The sequence below is a fragment of the Barbus barbus genome, assembly GCF_936440315.1.
Source record: "Barbus barbus genome assembly, chromosome: 5".
Classification (NCBI taxonomy): domain Eukaryota; kingdom Metazoa; phylum Chordata; class Actinopteri; order Cypriniformes; family Cyprinidae; genus Barbus; species Barbus barbus.
The window spans coordinates 1,344,183-1,365,913 of NC_136733.1; the positions used below are offsets into that span (position 1 = coordinate 1,344,183).

Here is a 21,731-nt window from a genome sequence, read left to right on the forward strand (position 1 = left end):
AATTCAGCAAATTCACATTCATGAATAAAAAAAGGATTGAATTGAAAAGAAAGTCACTGCACGGGACAGACATCAAACACTAGAGGACATCACAGTTCTGTTTACTGCCAGTGCTCTGAATATATCTATCTGAGAAACATGCAATCAGAAGTTGTTGTTTTTTTTGTAAAATACATGTATTTAAATCCATCTGCAATGAGTTAATTCACTCATAATGAAAAGAAAAAGTATACGATCAATAAGAAGTAGACACAAGTTTGTGTTGTTGTGATGCAGATAAAATGAAGAGAATTGTTAGGCCTACTGTTTTGATGTGGTTTATTCAGACACACACCCTGTCAGTATTCTTTGTGCAACCTGATGTGATCAGGATGCTTGTGAAACATCTTAAGAAAACACCATTTCCTCCAAGAAGAGGTGATGAAATACAGTATGATGCTGAACATCTCCCAGCACGTTCCCTCAGCCATCTAAACGTACTACAGTAAAAATACTGTGATTTTAAAATCTAAATCGGGAAAAATTAAATGCATGATGCTTAAATATTTTACAAATGAAATAAGTAATTCCTTTTTGCATTACTGTAATGAGAACTGAGGGAGGATGTTGTCAATTAAAATAATATTAACATGCAAAAACATTTTTAATAAATGTTTAACATTTAAATATTAAATAGCTAAAAAGTGTTCAATTAACATTCAGCGTCACACATTATTGTGAAATTCAGCTGCGCTCCCTCCCATTTCCTCCGCCCTATTTTTCCTCATTCGTGCAGCTGTGTTGTATTCATCCGCCCGCCGGGCTCCAGCAGCTGTACTACTGCCGTTGCTTCATGCGCGTATCCTTCCGCAGAGCCGGTGTGCCTTCGCCGCAGCACGCTCCAAGCTGAGATCCTAAATCTTTTGTTTAGAGTTTCTTGAGACAAATCTGTTTATTTTTAATCGAAATAGTTTTATTCGTCGTGCCTGGTGTGTTTTGAGCGGCGCTGTTTGTGTTTTATTCGGCTAGTCATGGCTGACATCGACAAACTCAACATAGACAGCATCATTCAGCGCCTTCTCGAGGGTGAGTTTCACGTCAAGAAACGGCTAAAATGTTCTTATAATAAGATAATCGATTTCAAAATGATTCTTATTGTAGCGTATGGATATGTATATGACTGATTTATCAGCTATCTGGGTCGTATTTAGAGCTGTTGAGCTGAGCTAACACGGTTAGCAGAGCGTTAACGTTAGCTGCTTACAGACACAAACGGCTGCGTTTCAAATATATAGTCAGTTTCCTACCTAGACAACATTTGTGTCGCCTAGAGAACGTTACAGTCGGGATAATTGTAAAATTGTGTTCTGAACAGGCAGAGTTTTGGGGAACCGTTCAAAACGTGCCGATGATGCCCAAAAATGTAGTCTACATAGTCAGCTCACTAGGCGTTGAGACACGGCCGAGCTGTAAGTTACGCGCGGTTTCTGTGCTTCATCGTTAAAAACAAGAATACCGTATATAATGCTGACAAGTGTGATATTAAACACAGCTTTGACCGTTCAGAGCACTTATTATTAAGCTCCCACATTCGTTCAAACTTGGAAATGACAGAAATTGAAATGTTAAAATTGTCCTGGCCTAGTTAATATATTTTTTAATCTATTTCAGTTCTGATGTAATTTATCTTTGAGAGTGCAATCATTAGAAAATTATTATTATTTTTTGCAGTGATGATAAACATTCACAGAACCCTGTTTGAATAGACTGAAATAATAAATTTTTCTGAAATATTTTCTACTATAAGTTTATTATACAAGTGAATGTTTTATTGCTTTATTGTATGCAGTATAATAAAGCAATAAAAGTCGTAACTACAGTAAATGCCATAGGATTATGCAATTATTTTATTGTGTAGAGTGTAATACCGATCTTGGTTCATGATAAATGTATTTACGTAACTCACTGCTGGTTTCTGTTGTGTGCAATATTTTTATACGCAGAGCAGTTCATCATTGCTCATCTGTTTTTTAGCTTGATGCTTTGACTCGTATAGATGTAATGAGTTCTTTGAGGGTTTTATGTGTATCTGTTTATTTATTCATCATAGAGGGTCCCAGTGACTTCAACACAAGAAACATGCTTTTGTCCTCTTAGGATTGTGTCCATACAGTGTGAAATGGATATGTGATTGAGATGGTTTTGTATATTATTTTTATATGTATATTTGTATATGCTTTTGCATTAGTTGTTAACATTGTAAAAAAAAAAAGATATGTCATCATTTGGCACATAAACATGGATTTTCATAATTCATGTGCACTAAAGGCTTATTGAAAGAATCGCTGCGATTCATTTATTATGCCTGATCATCTAGACTAGGGTGGTGTTCATTCTTGTTGTCAAATCACTAATTAAAGGCATTTGAATGTGCTGTTTGATAACTTATGTTTTTTATGATTAAGGCTTTATGCCTGTAATATGTCAGGATAGTGTAGAAGTGACAGGAAAGCAATGCATTCTGGAAATAACCTGATGCAGACCAAATTGTATTTTTTGCACTATTTGTGGCTATTTTTGTTGCCATTTGACTTTGTGTTCGAGCCAGATGTATTTTTTAAGGTGGGCTGCTCTCACGATACTCTATAAAGTTAACTGTGTTTCTTAGAAACCTCTCCCTGTTTTTTCCACCTCGTCAGAGTTTACATGGAGCCAGTTGCACCACCTGCATGTTTATTGCTATACAGCCTAGAAACCAGCCCGGGGTGTGTGGACTGCACCTATATCTGCTCGCCTAGCATTAGTACGGCTGTTCCCTTGGCAGTCTGCTCCCATTACATAACCTCACTTGGTTTAATGCCGCCCAACGTGGTGCCAGGACCTGCCTCGTAGTTCATGGGTGGAGAATATCAGTCCTGGTAGATTCATGAAGTGTTGAGGATGAAGTGAAAAAGGCAATCAAAAATGTAGATGAGTTTACTTCATCAGATTTGGAGAAATTTAGCTCACTAGTGGATGCTCTGCAGTGAATGGGTGCCGTCAGAATGAGAGTCCAAACAGCTGATAAAAACATCACAATAATCCACACCACTCCAGTCCATCAGTTAACATCTGGAGAAGACAAAAGAAACAAATCCATCAAGACGTTTATAACTAAAATACGTACATGTCCATAATCCATAATAACGCTTCCTCCAGTGAAAAAGTGTTCTGGTCTGAATCAAGAGAGAAATCTGCAGATCAAGCACCGTTTACAAGACAAAACAGCAAATATGTAGCTGGATTTTGATGTGAGAGACAACAGGAGATGGACTTTTTTTTTTTTTTTTTTTTACTGGTGGAAGCGTTATTATGGATTATAGACAATTTGAAGTTAAAAACCCCTTTTGTGTTCTCCAGATGTTAAGTGATGGACTGGAGGGGTGTGGATTATTGTGATGTTTTTATCAGCTGTTTGGACTCTCATTCTGACGGCACCCATTCACTGCAGAGCATCCTGCAAATTTTCTAACTATTACTTTTAGTGTCTCCCATCTTTAAACTTATCCCAGATGTTTTTAATTTTGTGTTTTTAATTCACACTTAATTTTATGCTTATTTATTGTTGTAAAACATGTTCTGTTCGGTGTAATTCACAAGAAACAAACATGAAAAGACTTTAATGTTGAAGAACAGGTTGACACACTAACTTCATAGCGCACACTTAAAAAATGAAACAAACTCATGTCTTTAGTAAAGATGTAAATCTGGACTGAAGCACTAAAATAGTTAATGTTTTGCCATAGAGGAGCATACGTTTTCCTCCTCCTTTTACTTATTTTTTTTTTTAAGTATTCAAAACTTTGAAATTTCATCATGAAAAAATAAAGTAAATTATGTTTACGTTTCTTCCATTTACATGTGTTAATATTTACATTTATGCATTTAGCATAAGCATTTAGCTTTTATTCAAAGCGACCTATAAAAGAACGAATGCAATACAAGACCAGAATATGACATTTACTTTCCAAAATTACCATATTCACACACTCAGAAAACTGTGCATTCAAAAGATTCTTTAAAAACAGCCCATCTTCTAAAACTAAAGGCTAGTTCACACTACAGGATTTTAAGCCCGATTTGCAAGATAACGAGCTCGCCGACAGGTCGGGCTGTAATCAGGGGAAAATCTGCGTGTGATCGGCGCTCCGCGATCTTTATGTGTGAACTACACAACGATGCATCAAAGACGCTCGCTGACGCGTCGCCGACACAAATATCTAGCATGCCAAATATCTGGACCGGTCGGCCGACTCGACATCACGTGGTGTCAGGTGTTGTGATGAGCTCCAGCCAATGAAAGAGGAAGGCATGGGTTGAGGTCACCGGAAGAAAAACAGCAGCAACTTCGCTTAAACAAAAGGCTTATATTTTTGCACATAAACATCTTTCACAGGCTTTTAGCTGCAAAATTTTTTATTAACCACCAATAGTTACTGTTGCCATGACCGACAAACACTCTCACTACACTCTATCTCACGCAGTGAAAAACACATCGCAGAGCAAAGAGGAAACTGACCACACACCGACAGAGAAGACAGAGCAGGTTACTGCTGATATGAAACAAGATCTCAGGACCCTCAGCTTTTAAGTCGAGTCATTTTTAAAGAAATTCAAACAATAAATACCTTTTTGTGGCTCTTCAATGTGTCGTGACAGATCACTGTATTGCCTCAGTTCAAACACGTGAACCGATCGTCTTTTCATATTTACTTAATGCACGAAATGAACATGAATAAACATCAGAAGGTGTTTTATTTCAACACCATTTTAAGTCCACCGAATTTAATCTACTCTCCTGTCTGATTTGTGGTAAGACTAGAAGAGATACAGCTGCGGCTACTGGGCATGTGCATTTACATATTTTCCGAGCCGACAATATAACGTGAAACGTATGAAAATGTTTTTTAAAAGCACATAGCGCCATAGTTTCATCACTTTGCGAGTGTCGCAGTGACGGTCTTTTTGCAGTAAAGGACCTGTCATAGTTTAATGAGTGGGAAGATGACATGAAGCATCAGTGTTAACCTGCATTGAAAACAGATGAGCGTGCATGTGCACATACAGCTCCCGATCGGGGCGAAGTTCACGGGATTTTGTCCACAGAATGATAGGAGCACACTTTTTAACATATTATTTTGTTATTTAACACTCAGCATTTAACTTTAGCACTGCAAGCAATGCATGCATGACCAGATTTTCTGGTAAGCAAAACAAGCAAGCAAAACAATCTCTATGAAGACTGGCCAGCTGTCAGGCAAGATGACGGATAGCAGCAGCGGCACGTAATATACGTGTTCTGATTGGTCAGATCACCTCTCAATCAAGCTCTTTAGGCGAACGGTCAATTCTCGCGTGTTTTCATGACAAAACCTGGTTTAGGGACCAAATCGAGTAGTTGGGTGACAGAGTTGTTGTCAGCTTGTGTAGTGTGTAACCCCTGGTTGCAGATAATTTACATAGAGTCATGTAGTGTGAACGCCACAACGACTAAAAGACAGACAATCAAGTCATGTAGTCTGAACGGCACAACGATCTGCCGACGTGTAAAGTCGTGTAGTGTGAACTTGGCTTAAGGGATGAGTATTATTAATTTTCACTGAATACCATTTAAAAACATTCACCCAAAATGTAGAAGTAAAATCACAGCAGTACAAAAGGTGTTCAAGAGTTTCAGGGAAACACAATTATCCGTCTCAAATCATTAAAAAAATTCCCCTACTGGTTGTTTCCTAAACAGGATTTTGTAATTAGCCTAAAATATGGGTCAGTCATGAATAGATATGAAACCGCATGAATGTTTGAGGATTCACACTTGATTATTGGCTTTTATTAACTGAAAAAAGTGATCAAGGCATGTTATTGTAATCACTAGCTTGATGATTCATAAACCAAATGCATTTGTACTCCTCTGTAATATTTTGCTGATGACTCACTTAGTTGGAAGTAAAACTCTTCAAGTACTTCAAGTATAATCCTGTGTATCGAGTAAAGTAAACGAAGAAGCTCTGAAATGTTTCACTGAACTAGAAGAAGCATAAAGATGCTTTTCCACACTCTTCAGCTGTTGTGTAACATAGCTCCTGAAGGTGTAGTTAGGAATGTGTGTCTCGTTCCAGGGAGTTTCAGATGCTGAATGACATGGCAGTGACTTCACGCGCATAGCTGAGACACAAAGTCATTTAACTTGTGCTTGCATCATCTTTTGGCATCAATCACTCTAAAGCTCCTAACTCAAAGCTTTGCCGCACTTCTTGCGCGTTTGAATCGTTCAGAAGTGTTTTTCGCATCAAGCGGGCGGATCACCCGCATCTTCAGCTGTGTTTTCTTTGTAGTGGAAGTGTTGGTGGTGCAGGAGGAAAGTCCAGCTTTGTGGAGCACTGACTCATTCAGTCACAGCCTGAAACCTCGTGATGTGGCCGATCTGTGCGCCAGTGTCGGGGAAGCGGCTTTCAAGCTTTTTAAGGGGGCAATTAGTTTTTTGTTACATAAGTAGCAGATTATATAATTTAGCATTTTAGAGCAGTGTTTGTCTGTCACAAAAACAATGAGGATCTCAATTAAGCTGACGGCAATATACTTGAAAACAAAAGATGGCTTATAGTACTAGAGAAAACACCCTATTTTATATCTGCCTGCATCCAAAACATAATGACGTCCTTCAGTATTTAAAGAGGCAGTGCACTCAAAAACGTTGCAGGTTTTGGACGTCTTGACTCCTTGTTGCGTTTTACATCAGTGTCCGTGCAATTTTAGGCTGAGTAAATGATGACAGAGTTTCATTATTGGATGAATGATTCCTTTAAGAAAGTTTCAGCTAATGGTGATGAAGCGACTTGACATCATCTCGTTGAATAGCGTCACTGAGCACTCGTTAAAAGAGCCCTTTGCTCATTGTTGTGGCTGCTGTTATAAGCCTCACAGCCCTGTTGTTTGGAGTGTGTCAGCCGATCCTCCCTCTCTCGCTTTACTCTGTTAGAGTTTGTTGACATGACATTATGCAGAAAGCCAGTGGAAAATCATTTGGTGTAAAATCGGCCTGTCTGTGTATTTAATTGTATTATTTGTTTTTATTTCAGAATTATTACTAATGTTAATATAAAATAATATTATATTATAAAAGCTGCAATGTTTTTGTGCACTGTCCCTTTAAATACTGAAGGACGTCACTGTTTTGGATGCATGCAAATATAAAATAGGGTGTTTTCTTTAGTACTAAGCCATCTTTTGTTTTCAAGTATATTGCCATCAGCTTAATTGAGATGATATTTTTAATTTTTTATATACAATTTATATATAGAATATATATATTTTTTTAGAAGTATTTTGTTGTCACTTAAATGGTTAATCATATTCATATCAAATAATATATTCAGATAAAATAGTATAATACATTTAATCTTTTGTTTTATTTTTGTTGTTTTTATTATTAATATTCATATTACGTAGGGTTGGGCGATGTCTACAAAATTGGCATCGGATGATGTCTGCAGTGAAACATCGCGATGGACGATGACATCGGGGGGCGGGGGTTGGAGTTAGGGGGTGTTCCCGAAGCGTAAATCTGTATTCAGAACGGCAAGGAAAACATAACGATTGTCAACGGTGTTACAGTACATAAAATTTCACTTACCACATAAACAGACAGAGTAAGGAGAGATGACTGAAGCTGGTCGCACACTGGACGAGAAGAGCAGCGGCGCGCCACATCTTTAAAATTCAAACACATTTTCTATGAGCGTACGCACACTGGTGGCGCCATTCGGTGTCTGTTCGCTACGCCTAGCAACGATTCAAAACAATGTAAAGATGTGGCGTGACGCTGAGCTTCTCATCGGTGTGCGACCAGCTTGAGACGATGGCGAATGATTTGCAGATCCCGAGCACAACTGACATCTGATCTCGTAAAATGTGTGTTAAGTACTGCCGCTCCATAGTATAAACAGAGTATGTGCGATCGTGAATCTCAAAAGTGAAAGAGTGAAAAAGCAGTTTCAGTGCCAGGCATAATAGCGGCTCCCTGATGCCCACAATTTAGGCGATATACAGTATAATTACCCAATGATATAATGGGTCTATCGGCCCAACCCTAATATTAAGTAATACAATATTATTTTTATATATAATATATTTACTTTTAGAAAGTGTTTTTATTGTTATTCATTTATTACTTTAGACAATTACTATTAATAATATTCAGAATAAATCATATATTTCATGATATTTAAAAATCTTTTTGTTTTCATTTAAAAGTTTTTAATATTCACATTAAATAATGTATTTTATTGTCTTATTTTTATATGTAATTCATTTGTATTAGATATTTATTATTTTTAGAAAGTGATTTATTTTTCATTGTTTTATGTTAAAATGAGTGTTGTAATTTAAAATTTTCTGATTTAATTTTATCTTTTCAATATCCGGTGAACCCTAGTTTGGGGAAACTCTCCTGTATGTAAATGTAAATCACCATAATCTTACATCCTGGTAATTATGTTGATTTTTATTTCTCAGGAACGGTATATATATATAGATATAGATATAGACATATAACGGTATATGTATATTTTAGTTGGTAAATAGTAGAACTGATTTATATTAAATAACCATTTCAGATGTCTATATTTGGATAATCCAGTTAAATACTGTGTACGGTATGTACCGTCCTCCCACCCAGCCCTAACTCTCAGTAACCAGCAAAACAAGCTTCAGTCCAGAGCTGCAGAACTGTGTGCCAGTTGCTCCAAACATGGGGTAAAAATAGAAATGCTGGGCAGTAACAGGCCGTTGTGGTGCGCAGGCCAGTCTTTGACTATTCCCTGGAGTTCCAGCGCAATAAAAACGCGATCGATGTGAAAACTGCGAACATTGCGATCAGGAAGACGTTGGAAGCTGGGAGAAATGGAACTGTGGGATGATCCGTGTGCTCTCTGGAGAGGCTGCTTTGCACATTAGAGATGAATCCTGTAGGTCACTTTGATCCTCTGCAAGTAGGGCACATCTGCAGACAGGAAGACAAACCTAACCTACTTCCCTTCCCTGTGCTGATGGATCACAGAAAGGCCATTAAAAAAACGCCAACTTTATCTGCATAATGCCACAGTTTTCCCCGCAAGCTCAAGTAGTGTTTGTCCAGAATTACTGCAGGGTCTGGATTCGCAACTCTGGACGCACGCTTGCGAGAAACTGTTGCTCAACTAACCAGATAATTACATGAACAATGACGTCTGATGGTGATTTAAGTGTTTACTTGCGTTGATGAATTGTCCACATCTTTGTTTTATCTTACAGCTGTAGGCAGAACTGTGGGCTTATTACATATTATTAAAATTAAAATGTATATAAATGTTTTATGCCTTCATTTGATTGCATAAATAAAACAAGAGCTAAAACTATAAATACTAGGGATGTATGATATTGGATTTTGCCGATATCCGATATGCTGATATTTTTCATCTAATTTTGGCCGATACCGATATATTTCCTTTTGTTTGGAAAGAACACCAAGTCTCTCCTGTGCAGAAATGATAAGAAAATTATTTTTTTATTTTGGTTCGTTTTTTAACAAGAACTTATTTATTAGAATTAAATAAAAAATAATGAAGGTTTTTTGACAGTACATTGAAGCTTTGAAAATAACTATAATTAAAGGGGAAGTGGTGTGTGGCCAAGTATGGTGACCCATACTCAGAATTTATGCTCTGCATTTAACCCATACAAGTGCACACACACAGTAGTGAACATCCACCCGGAGCAGTGGGCAGCGGCGCCCGGGGAGCAGTTGGGGGTTCGGTGCCTTGCTCAAGGGTCTCACCTCAGTCGTGGTATTGAGGGTGGAGAGAGTGTTGGTTATTCACTCCCCCACCTACAATCCCTGCCAGACCTGAGACTCGAACCCACGACCTTCGGGTTACAAGTCCAACTCTCTATTAGGCGACGACTGCCCACACTATCAATTGCTGCATTTTTTTCCCCAGAAAGATGCAGTGTTAACCCTAACATTTTATTTTAGGATTTAACATTTGTAGATGGTATAAAACAAAAGAGCTGTAAAAATTCTGAAAATCTTTTAGAGCTCATGATTTGTTTAAAAAATAAAACATATTACACATTAATGAATAAATCAGTATATATAATTTTACAAGTGTCATGTTTGTGATTTTTTTTTATTTTTAAGCTATAGCTTCTGACCATTAAATCAAAACATACTCATTATTTTATGACATCAATTACTGCTTTATTTAATCAGAAACAGTCTAAATGTTATTTGTGTAGGCTATTTTGCTTTTAATTTACTTGGAAGTAGGCCAACAGCGCTCCCTAAAGATGAAATCTCCTTACCGACCGGGCGTTAGGACCCGGGGGAGGCTGTCTCTGCTGCCGCTGCACGTGCTGTTACTGTTTACTCTATCACACACCGAACGCGTCATTCTGTACGTGCTTTCACAGATTAAGTTCAGCAATCTAAATCAGTTAATCTAATCATCATTCAGACAAAACTTTGCTTCAAGAATGAGACACACTGCTCGTGATCTAATCACTAGCACACCCTGAGCCCATGTGAGTTAATGTATTTCTCTTATCTGCAAGACATATCGGCGGCATTTTTCATATCAGGCCAATGCCGATATTTACATTTAAAGCCATTATCGGCCGATTCCGATATCAGACCGATAATATCGTGCATCCCTAATAAATAAATTTTCTTTGTATCAAAACATAATTCCAGAAAAACAAAACTAACACAGAATTTCTGGAGGGAAAAAATTTACAAGAAAATTTCATAATTTCAAATTTTTTCATTTAATGTACGTTTTGTGATTTTCAATTCATGCTTTTTGATTGCTAAAATTTGAATTAAAATGGAAAAAAATATAAAATAAATAATCTAAAATAAAAAATATTTTTTTAACTACATGAAATAAAGGCTTAAAATACTTTAAAATAAAAGTAAATAAAAAACCTTCAACTTATTTATTTGGCATTTTTGTTTAGTTTAAGCTTAAGTACTAAAATAAATAAAAGTAAAACTGAAATAGAATGGAATAAAAACTCTGTACATTTAAAAAAGGTAATGCAAATTATAAACTTAATGTATAACAAAATTAATAAAACTATAACTAAAATAAAAATGTAAAACTAAACTCAATATAAAATGAGAACTATAATAGTATAATTATGATAGTATCAGTGATATACTATAGTAACTCTGTGTCTGTTACTCTGTGTCTAACTCTGTGTCATCAAGTGTTACATAACTGTCATTGTTTATTGCTTGCTTTTATGTATATTATGCATATTTTCAGTTCTGGTTTCTGCATGTTATATTTTCCCATGGCATAGGTCAAAGAGCCGAACCGGTGCTTTAGTTAACTGTAGGTTTGTTTGTGTGTCTGCAGTGAGAGGGTCGAAACCTGGCAAGAACGTTCAGCTGCAGGAGAACGAGATCCGTGGATTGTGTCTGAAATCCCGCGAGATCTTCCTCAGCCAGCCCATCCTCCTGGAGCTGGAAGCGCCGCTGAAGGTCTGCGGTGAGTAACACAAACCTTCAGTTAAGTCACACTGCAGATATACCATGTTAAAAATAGAAATGCAGAATCTCTACTACTGTCAAATGTCTTTCAGAGTTTGTTTAGCCTGTCATGTTGTTGAAATAGTGTGTTCAGCATTGAGTGAATGAGACGCTGTCCTCTCCACAGGCGATATCCACGGGCAGTACTACGACCTGCTCAGACTCTTCGAGTACGGAGGATACCCTCCGGAGAGCAACTACCTTTTCCTGGGCGACTATGTGGACCGAGGGAAGCAGTCTCTGGAGACCATTTGCCTCCTGCTGGCCTACAAGATCAAATACCCTGAGAACTTCTTCCTGTTGAGGGGAAACCACGAGTGTGCCTCCATCAACCGCATCTACGGCTTCTACGATGAGTGTGAGTGTCCCGTAGATACTGTACTGAGCCATGATTACTGCCTATGATTTCCACCATGCAGAAAACACTGTTTTACCTGTAAACCTCTGTTGTGCAGCGCTTTGTTTGCCTAAAAAATAAAAGGAGCTTTTAAAAAATTTGATTACTTTTTAAAAGATTAATTGCTAGCGTTTTGTCTTTTTTGATTACCACCATTTTTTTTTTGTATAACTTGATTTGTATTAAATCATAAAAAGTCAGAATTCTACAAAAAGAAATATTGCAAGCATTTTATTGAATTATTAAAAGTAGTTTTATGATTTTAATTGATTAGACTCGCTTTTTGATGGTTACAGTTTAATTAAACCATTAAAAAATGGAATACACAGAATTTGAGGAAAATAATACAGAATTTGGGAAAAAATAAAACTGATTCCATTGGGCTTTAAAAATATTAATCATTAAATTATTAAATTGTGTATTTCATGACATCAATCAGGATTATTATCGCTACCAAAAACTAAAACCATAAAACGTTTTTTGTTACTTGAAATAAAAATGAAAGAAAACTACATATACATTAAAAAAAAAAAACAAGAACTAATAAATGACAAAAACATGCAACATAATTAATAAAACTTTAAAATTAAAATAAAAACAAAATATAAAAATAAAAGTCAAACTAAGTCAAAATATTAATACAAATTATGATAATATTTCAGTGCTGCTAAAATAACACTGACTTCAAAATCTTAGTTATTAAATATGTTTTTGATTAGTAAAATTAAAACTGAATTGACCGAAAAATTAATACCTAAAAATAAATAATTTTGGGGGGGAAAAAATTGATTATAAATAAAATGGATTTCATAGAGTCCTACCTGATGTATAAATACACACAAATTCACAATTTAAATATTGCTTTTTGTATTAGCAGAACCAGATTAAAGAATTGCTTTTGTGGTCAATTGCTAATAAAAATGTCAATAGACCTTTTTTTTTTTGTGAGCAACAACATGATTCTGATTGTTTGGCTGTATATTGTAATCACTGATCCTGCTGGGATACTTGGCCATCATGGATGTTCACATTAACATAATCCGCCACATGGACAGAAGCAAATGCATGACCAGATTCCACTGCATTTAACCATGTTTTAAACTGTAATAAGAGCAAAACGTGTACTTTAAGCAGAACTCTGTGACTCTCATTCAGTGCAGAATTAATTATTTAGCGCCGTTGCAGTCGTGTGTGTGAGAGTGAAGGGAACTGCTGTGTATTTTTAGCAGAGTCTGTCCCTCTAGAGGTCTTTTTATTCATTTACATTTTAACCACTTTTAAATAATAAATCCTGAAGGTGATATTAAGCTTGTGTTTGTGTGTTTAGGCAGGAGACGCTACAACATCAAGCTTTGGAAGACGTTCACAGACTGTTTCAACTGTCTGCCCATCGCTGCCATCGTTGATGAGAAGATCTTCTGCTGTCATGGAGGTGGGTGTGGTGTTAAAACCCTCTAGATAACCCAGAGAGACTTTCACCTGCTAAACAAGCGCTGGCTCTTCTGCTACGTGGAATGTCATGAATCTGCATTTTTATGGCATCCAATCAAGTTCACACTTTTTACAAGGGCATCTTTGTTAGGCGTTTTTCAAAACATTGTACGTGTGACTGTGCACAAGTCGAGTCCAAGTTAGCTTAAAGCGAAAATGAAAATTATGTCATTAATTACTCACCCTCATGTCGTTGCAAACCCTTAAGACCTTCGTTCATCTTCAGAACACAAATTAAGATATTTTTGATCAAATCCGAGAGCTTTCTGACCCTTCATAGACCCTCCATACCCCAGAATGTAATCAATGTAATCAGCATCGGTTACGTTCAGTAGACAGTGCGCGCATGCTAACTCTTTAATATATTTTTTAAAATATATTTTAAAATATTTTCAATTAAATATACACTACCGTTCAAAAGTTAAGAGTCTGTAAATTTTTATGAAACAATTAGCTTTGCACACCAAGGCTGCATTTATTTGATCAGAAATACAATAGAAATAGTAATGTTGTGAAATATTATTCCAGTTTCAAACAGCTCTTTTCTATGTGAATATGTGTTAAACTGTAAGTTATTTCTGTGATCTGCAGCTGTATTTTCAGCATCATTACTGCAGTCTTCAGTGTCACATGATCTTCAGAAATCATAATAATATACTGATTTACTGCTCAACAAACATTTCTGATTATTATCAATGTTGAACACAGTTGTGCTGCTCAATATTTTTGTGGAAACTCTGATACATTTTATGATTCACAGATTAATAGAAAGTTCAAAAGAGCAATATTTTTTTTTTGTAAATAGAAATCTTCTGTAACATTATAAATGTCTGTACTGTCACTTTTGATCAATTTAACGCATTAAAACAAAAACAAAGAAATGAAAAAACAAATGTATAATTGTATTTTATAAATAATATAATCTCAGAGTGCTAAAAAATAAAAAATGTATGTAACTGAATTAAAAACAGTATTTAATGGCATATTTTTGTTACAGAATATCGTAAAGTGTTCTTTTTCCCAGTCATTAATTTGAATGTCCATTTGAACTGATTTGCTAAAGTGGTGCTTCATGAGAAAGAAATACTACTTATGTTACTACTTTTAGTAATTCCTCAATCAGACGATCTTTCTCTGATGAAGCAGCAGCAGGAAGGACTTTAGATACATGATGATGCATGTAAAACGAGAAGCCTGAACATTTATTGTTTACTGTCGCTCTGAGACTCTCCTCTCAGGGTAGTTCTTGCACCACAGGATTGTCCCATGTGTTGTTGAAATGTTTAGGGTGTGTAAATCATCTTACTTCATCACTTCATGATTTGCACTGACATCATCTCCCACATTTCTGAGTGCTGAGTCGGTGCGAATCCCAGGCGGATAGTGTGTCGCTTGTGATCCCTGGACAGATGAGGCGTTATAAGGCCTTGCTTTTCTTAAGAAACTAGGAACTCATCCAGTAGACTTTCTAGGAGCGTGAAATCTGGAGCTGTTTCTGCTGTTCCTCAGGTTTGTCTCCTGATCTGCAGTCCATGGAGCAGATCAGAAGGATCATGAGACCCACAGATGTCCCGGACCAGGGCCTCCTGTGCGACCTGCTGTGGTCCGACCCGGACAAGGACGTGCTGGGCTGGGGCGAGAACGACCGAGGCGTGTCCTTCACCTTCGGAGCGGAAGTGGTGGCCAAGTTCCTTCACAAACATGACCTGGATCTGATCTGCAGGGCCCACCAGGTGAGTCTTCAGTAGGGATGAACAATATATCGAAATGATATCGATATTTTCAGTATGGTTATTGCAGTTGTCAAATCATGAAGGCTGCATTTTAATTAAATAAACACATGCGCTGCAGGTTTAATTTACACGTGAGCAGCTCACGCTGTGCTTCATCATCTTAGAGCGGCCACGCTTCATTGGCTATGTTTACATGCACAACTTTTTTCAATTGGACTACATTCAGATTCATCAATTGGAAAGAATTCAATGTTTACATGAACGCTAAATAAAGTGATCAGGTTGATGTGTGTGTATATATCAAAAGCTTTGACATGCAAACACTGCACAAATATAGAAAGTTAACGGTTTCTTTATTCATTTTAAACTGCAAAATTAATATTTAGCCATTTCTTGGCATAATTTGGAGACAGTGTACATATACGGCTGTGCCATGCTGCTTATTTATCATGCAGTAAAAACGCCCGTCCCGCGTCCAAAAACCAGCTGTTTGTAGATAAGAATCCAAAACAAGGACTAGTGGGACGTTGTCCTGCTCCACTTCACAGATGCGGAGTGAAATGATAGTTTTATAATAACACTCATTTGTTCAACACTTTATTCAACAGGAAGAATAGTTCGTTCTGCGCGTCATACGTTATTACGCCACTTCTGTGTCATTGCACATGTGCAGTCCTTTCAGTTTCGGGGTTCAGTCCAAACAAGTGTTTACATGCGCTCTCAATCGTATTAGAAAAGGAATAAAAAATTCGAAATTTCATTCAGATCGAGCTTAGTCGGATCGATTAGGTGTTTTCATGAAGGCTTTTCAGTCCGATTGAGCCTTCAGTCCAATTACAAATGGATTATTTGGGTACAAGTAAACGTGCCTATTGTGAAACTGGTAAAAAATAAGTCATTTAATATTTGAAAGTGAAGAAATTAAGACTTAAATATAAGTATTTTAATTTTACGGACTTACCATAAAATTTTTATTTTTAGATACAATAGTACTATTACAATATATTTGTATTATTTTGTTTGCATTATATTTATTTTATTTGATATTTGTATGCCGACAAAATGGCAAAATAGTTTTACTATACAGTTTTACTATAAACTTTAGTATTTAAATTAAACACTTGATTATTTTACAGTACAGTAATTTTATTAGCTGAAATAAAATAAGTTTTTTTTATTATTATTATGTAAATTTTCAGTTAATTTTAAGTAATTATTATTATTTTTTTTTAAGTTAATTTTAGTTAATTATAATAACCCTGGAACTAACATGAACAACAATGAACGATTGTATTTGTATAACATTTTATTTCTTAAATTATTATTTCATATACATGCATGTTTTTCGTTCAACCCCTAAAAGGATGGTTCATGCTCCCAAAAAAAAAAGTCTTCAGAATAAAAAGTAATTTTATTTTTAATTATTTTTATTTTCTAGATGCACTTCCCAACAAAATCACCCCAATCGCTCCGGAATGATTCATTCTTTCCAAATATGACTATTCAGGTCATTTGGTGAATATTCCTGTCTTATTCCATATTGCATTATTCAGTGTATTACATAAAAACTAAATATCGCAATGTCAGGTTTGGTTTCTCCAGTATCGTACAGCCAAGTAGTCTGTCTTAAGGAATTACATAATTTATTGTTGCATGTGGTGGGTTTTGTTCAAAAGCTGCAGTGTCTGTAGCAGCGGTGCTATAGATGGATTTAGACTTTCTTAGAGAGGCATTTACCCTGCTGACTAATAGTTACTGTTCAGCACACTAAAACACCTCGGAGAAGAGTCTCCAAATGTATCCCCATCTAAAAATGGGAAAAGATAAAAACACTAGTCGACTTCACTAATTGAGTAGCCAGTCTCTAGGCACTGTACGTATGAGCCAGTGGTCTGATCGTCTGGCTCGGCTGGGCGAGTCGCTCAGTTTCAGCTTACATCAACATCCAGTTATTGGAAATGTGAAACTGTTCTTGGTTAAAAGCGCGGGATGAGTCACAGCGGTACATGCTGAGCCGGCCGCGGATGAGTCTGCAGATCTGAGCCTTTGACATTGGTCTGATGACGCAGGGCTTTGAGACGAGTGTAGGACGCTCCTTATGTCTCTGTGTGTGTGTTGTTCCCTAAACCCTAATCTGTATCCACTCAGACTGTAATATAGTGACTCACCAGCGCTCAGCAGCAGAGACTATAATCATGTGCCGATTCTGTTCAGTTTCATGTGCTCTTCAGTGTAGAGCCCTGCGTGGGACTCTTTTCTTAAACCCGCCCGCTCCCGCTGAATTTCCGCTCCCGCGGACTTTCTCTTTTGATCATTTTTTGTTTTTTATTTAAAACTTGATAAACTCAAATCACAAGATAAGATGATTCATATTAAAATTAATGAATCAGTTTGACATCAGTGTAAAAACAATTAATATTATGAAACACTTGAGTTCAAAACTATAGACTCAAAACAGTCAAACTGTTAAAGCAAAGCAAACTGGGAATGGTTCTGCTCTGTATTTTCACTTTACTCCGTCTTTTATTGCTGTGCTCGTGTGCAAATGATATAAAGCAGTCCTGACAGCGGTCTCTCGTATCTCATGTGGCCTGGTTTGAGTGACGTCTTCCTCTCAGACTTTGGACCTGATGAATCTGTTCTGATGCTGAAGAGTCTTGATAAGGATACGGTCACGAGATCTGCCGTTTGATTATTTCACTTCATCTGCTCAAAGGCCATTTCACATCAGGCTGAAACACATTCAGATTCAGTTTTTTTTATTATTTTTACTTGCCCTGAAAATGTTTTGACCTGCATTACCTTTTTTTTTTGCCAGGAAATGTCTAGAAGAAAATACTTGACTTTTAATTTGAAAGGAAAAAGTAGAAATGAATGACTGCTGCCATCTGCAGGTTATAATGGGGATTTAATGTATTTTTTTATCTTACATAAGTGTTTGTTCACCACAGTATATTTTGGTCTCCCATTAAAACTAACATTCAAATTTGATCATTTAGGAGTTTTAAAGTGCTGGGAACAGTTGTGCAGGGTTCCCACGGATCATGGAATTTCTGGAATATCATGGAATTTTAAAAGGTCTTTTCCAGACATTGAAAGTCAGGGAATTTTATTTTATTTTTTTGCCTAAATCATGGAATATCAGTTTGTCGCTTTAAATTTTAATTTCCATTTGTCAAAATGTATTTGTTTTTTATCTTGTTTCAGGCATTTTGGCTATTGTCATGGTTAGGCTATTTCTCAGCGCCATTTTAATCCCTTCCCGCTCGTCAACTAGTACTCACTCAACACAAATGCAGTCACCAGGCTGTACCTGTTAACTAAGGCAAACGTGCCAGAAAATGTACATTTCAAGAGCTTTGGCTACAAAATTACCACTTCAAAGACTAGGTGTTAAGAGCAGACGACAGAAAAGCTAAATGTAAAGTTTGTAAAACTACTATTGAGCTAAATATGGGAACGGGAACATGACAGCGGCCTATTTTTCTGTTCATTATAGGGCATGGAAATTCAGCTTTTTAGTCAGGGAATTTGATAATTGGCTTAGAGTGGGAACCCTGGTTGTGTGAAATGCTTGTTAGTCATTGAAAATTGCTTGAATTGCTCTCTCAAAAAGTTAGTACAAACCCTAAGATGCATGTAATAACATTCAACTATTTCTAGCACAACAGCATGGTTACAGTTAGCGTTAATGCTTCTGGTTTTCTGTCGTTTGGTCTTATTTTTTTAACAGAGATTTCTGTGCAGAATTTGAATGCATCTCACTGGATCTGGCAGCGCTGTGCTGTAACAGTGTCGCCAAATCAACTTTGTTTCCCGAGTAAAGCTGTTCTGAGCTCACACAAGTGTGTTTGTGTCACGGTCCGAGCTGATAAACGGTCAAAAAAAAGTAGTGTGATTTTGTTACGCTTTTGTTTCATTTGCCGTTTGATGTTTCTTATATGCAGCGCTTATGAGTTGAACAAGGAAATTTAGTCGCGGTGGTAGTCTGGAGCCCTGCAGTGAGTGTGACTGACTGTAGTTTTATTTTCCATGTAAACTCAGAACAATGATACTGAACTTCCTCTTCCTGTGTGTTGCAGGTGGTGGAGGACGGATACGAGTTCTTCGCCAAGCGGCAGCTGGTGACCCTGTTCTCTGCACCGAACTACTGCGGAGAGTTCGACAACGCCGGAGCCATGATGAGCGTCGACGAGACCCTCATGTGCTCCTTCCAGGTACAGTACGGTCCAGATGTTTCTGCTCTGCTCATTTGTTTTAGTTTTATATAATACATTATGTAAATAATCATTTGAAGTGAAAATATATTTTTTTTCTTCTGTTTTTGCCATCAAAATTTCCCAGGGACAGCAAATGAAAATGATAAAATAAACAGTTTTAAAAATTAATTTAATACACTGCAAAGTATTTTAAAACAAATGACAAAAGATGTTTAAAAGTACGTTAAAAAGGATTAAAAAACATAAACAATGATGCTTACAGGACCTGTGAGACATACTTTCCCTTAAACAGACATTTAATATTAATTAAATTTTGAATAATTTAAAATGTAATTTAAATCTAAATCACATTCATTTAAATTTATATTAAATTATGTACATTTATATTAAATTCAAATTTGTACAGAATTCATTTTTCAAACATGGTATTTTGCTGTTATTGTTTTTATACATGCAAGATGACCATAACAGTTTCAAAAAGACGATTAAAGCTCATGACAAACAAGAAAATGCTGAGCAGAAACGACCTGTGATGCTCGTGTTATGTAATTCATTCACTAGTTAGCTTTTCCTCAAACTCCTGTTTAATCTGACGTGTTGATTTGTGCTCCTGCAGATTTTGAAGCCGGCAGAGAAGAAGAAGCCAAACTCCAGTCGTCCAGTGACTCCTCCCAGGAACATGGTCCCCAAACAGGCCAAGAAATGAGGCTCGCGCGAGCAGGCCGGCCGGACTTGTATCATACGCTCAGATCAGGAGCCGTCCACTGCGTCTTTATTTCCCTTCTTTACCTTGTTCTCCTCGTTTACCGTCCCGAGCAGCCGCTCGCATATTAGAGCGGAGCCTTTTAATTTCACAAACGGCTTTTTACTCCCACTTCAGGACGATGTATCAGTTTGACACGAGCATAGAAATACAGGAGGAACGGCACGGCTGGATTTTTAAATCGACACGTTTAAGATGATTTGTGCTCCCGATCGCCCCTGCTAACCACTGTGAACAAACGAGTCTGTTTTTATGCACCTGAAGCTTTTTTGTATTTCGGTCTCGTGCCATGAGGTTTGACATTCAGTCCGCTTTTATCATTTTAGATTTTTTTCATGATTGCAAACGAACGGATGTTGTGCGGGTGTGTGTGAACTAAAACATCAAGTTTCTTTGTTTTGATGCGATGCCTTGTTTTCTTCTTCTTGGGTTCTGGCATGTTGATCTCAGACGGACGATTCTGTTGCATGCGTTAGTGTTAGAGGAATAGGACACAAGGCCTTGGCTTTCTCTCAGGGCATGCCACCTTCAGCATGTCTTCAGAATAATGTAGCTCCTCATCAGGTAAATCACGTCAGGAAAACTTTTTTCTTGCAAATTTCTACAGTATTTCATAAAAATTCTCTGTTTAACCCAAACTCTCGCTGTAAATATACAGGAAATGTTTTGTTCAGTCTTGGCAATAATTCACAGTTTTCCACACTATAAATAATTGTTATACTTGCAGAATAAATCGACAGGAGATGGAAACACCATTGCAGCGTTCGTTTGTGTTCACTTCAGACATGCATTCAATTTAAAGGTGAAATTAAAATGAATTAAAAACTGACCTGACAGATTCTTCTGGAGCCAGGTTCACTAATCACAAAACTAATTCTTAACTTCAGTTTTATTTCATGACTTGAGAATTATTTTGTATTCCCAGCAATACTTTTAAATTGTTCTTAAGAGGTAAAAGAAAAGAAGATATTTGAGAACTTGATTAAAACAGTTGTTCTTAAAAATAGTTCAGAACTTAAAAGATGTTAAAATATTTAAGAACTTAAATGTACTTAGAAAAACATTTAAGATTAAAAAAATGTTTTTAGAGAAATATCTGAGATCTTAAAAAGTTATAGCTTTTTCTCACCGCAGCTGGAATAAATGATCATTTTGATGGCGGATTGTGATCCAGAAAGGTTTGTGTGTTTTTGAAATGAGATTATTTTCCCGTTTTAAATATGCTTCTGATTACAGATAGCCAGCGTGGGATTACACAAGATTTGTATTTGAAAGAAAACCAGTTAGAGGAAGAATAATTTGCTTTTTGTGTTAAAAGAATTTCCTCATATGAAATTCGAAAACTGGTATAATTAGAGATTAAATGGGAAATAGTTGAGAACTAAAAGCCGTTGAAATGACTGGAGTCATTAATGAAGTGTTGCATTATTTCTTTATTATATAAACAAATACATTCTGTATTAAAATAAAACAAAATGATTGCAAAGATTTGATTCATAAACAGATCTGTGCAAATTAAGTACAATTCACAAAGCCT

General features: G+C 36.5%; 1 protein-coding gene across 1 annotated transcript; it reads left to right on the top strand.

Annotated features, from left to right (window-relative positions):
• The first annotated feature begins 750 nt into the window (after positions 1–750).
• On the top strand, positions 751–21,722 carry LOC306870385 (serine/threonine-protein phosphatase PP1-gamma catalytic subunit A-like). Its single transcript, XM_079417622.1, has 7 exons — positions 751–1,065; positions 11,418–11,549; positions 11,718–11,948; positions 13,315–13,419; positions 14,988–15,211; positions 19,294–19,428; positions 20,048–21,722. The coding sequence occupies exons 1-7, from the start codon at positions 1,011–1,013 to the stop codon at positions 20,135–20,137; spliced, it is 972 nt and encodes a 323-aa protein (XP_079273748.1). The 5' UTR covers positions 751–1,010; the 3' UTR covers positions 20,138–21,722.
• Positions 21,723–21,731: the final 9 nt, after the last annotated feature.

Excerpts from the sequence above, each read along its gene's own strand:
- LOC306870385 (XM_079417622.1), top strand. The coding sequence starts at position 1,011 with ATGGCTGACATCGACAAACTCAACATAGACAGCATCATTCAGCGCCTT. Across the intron at positions 13,420-14,987 it reads GATCTTCTGCTGTCATGGAG|GTTTGTCTCCTGATCTGCAG; the intron begins GTGGGTGTGGTG and ends GCTGTTCCTCAG. Across the intron at positions 19,429-20,047 it reads CCCTCATGTGCTCCTTCCAG|ATTTTGAAGCCGGCAGAGAA; the intron begins GTACAGTACGGT and ends GTGCTCCTGCAG.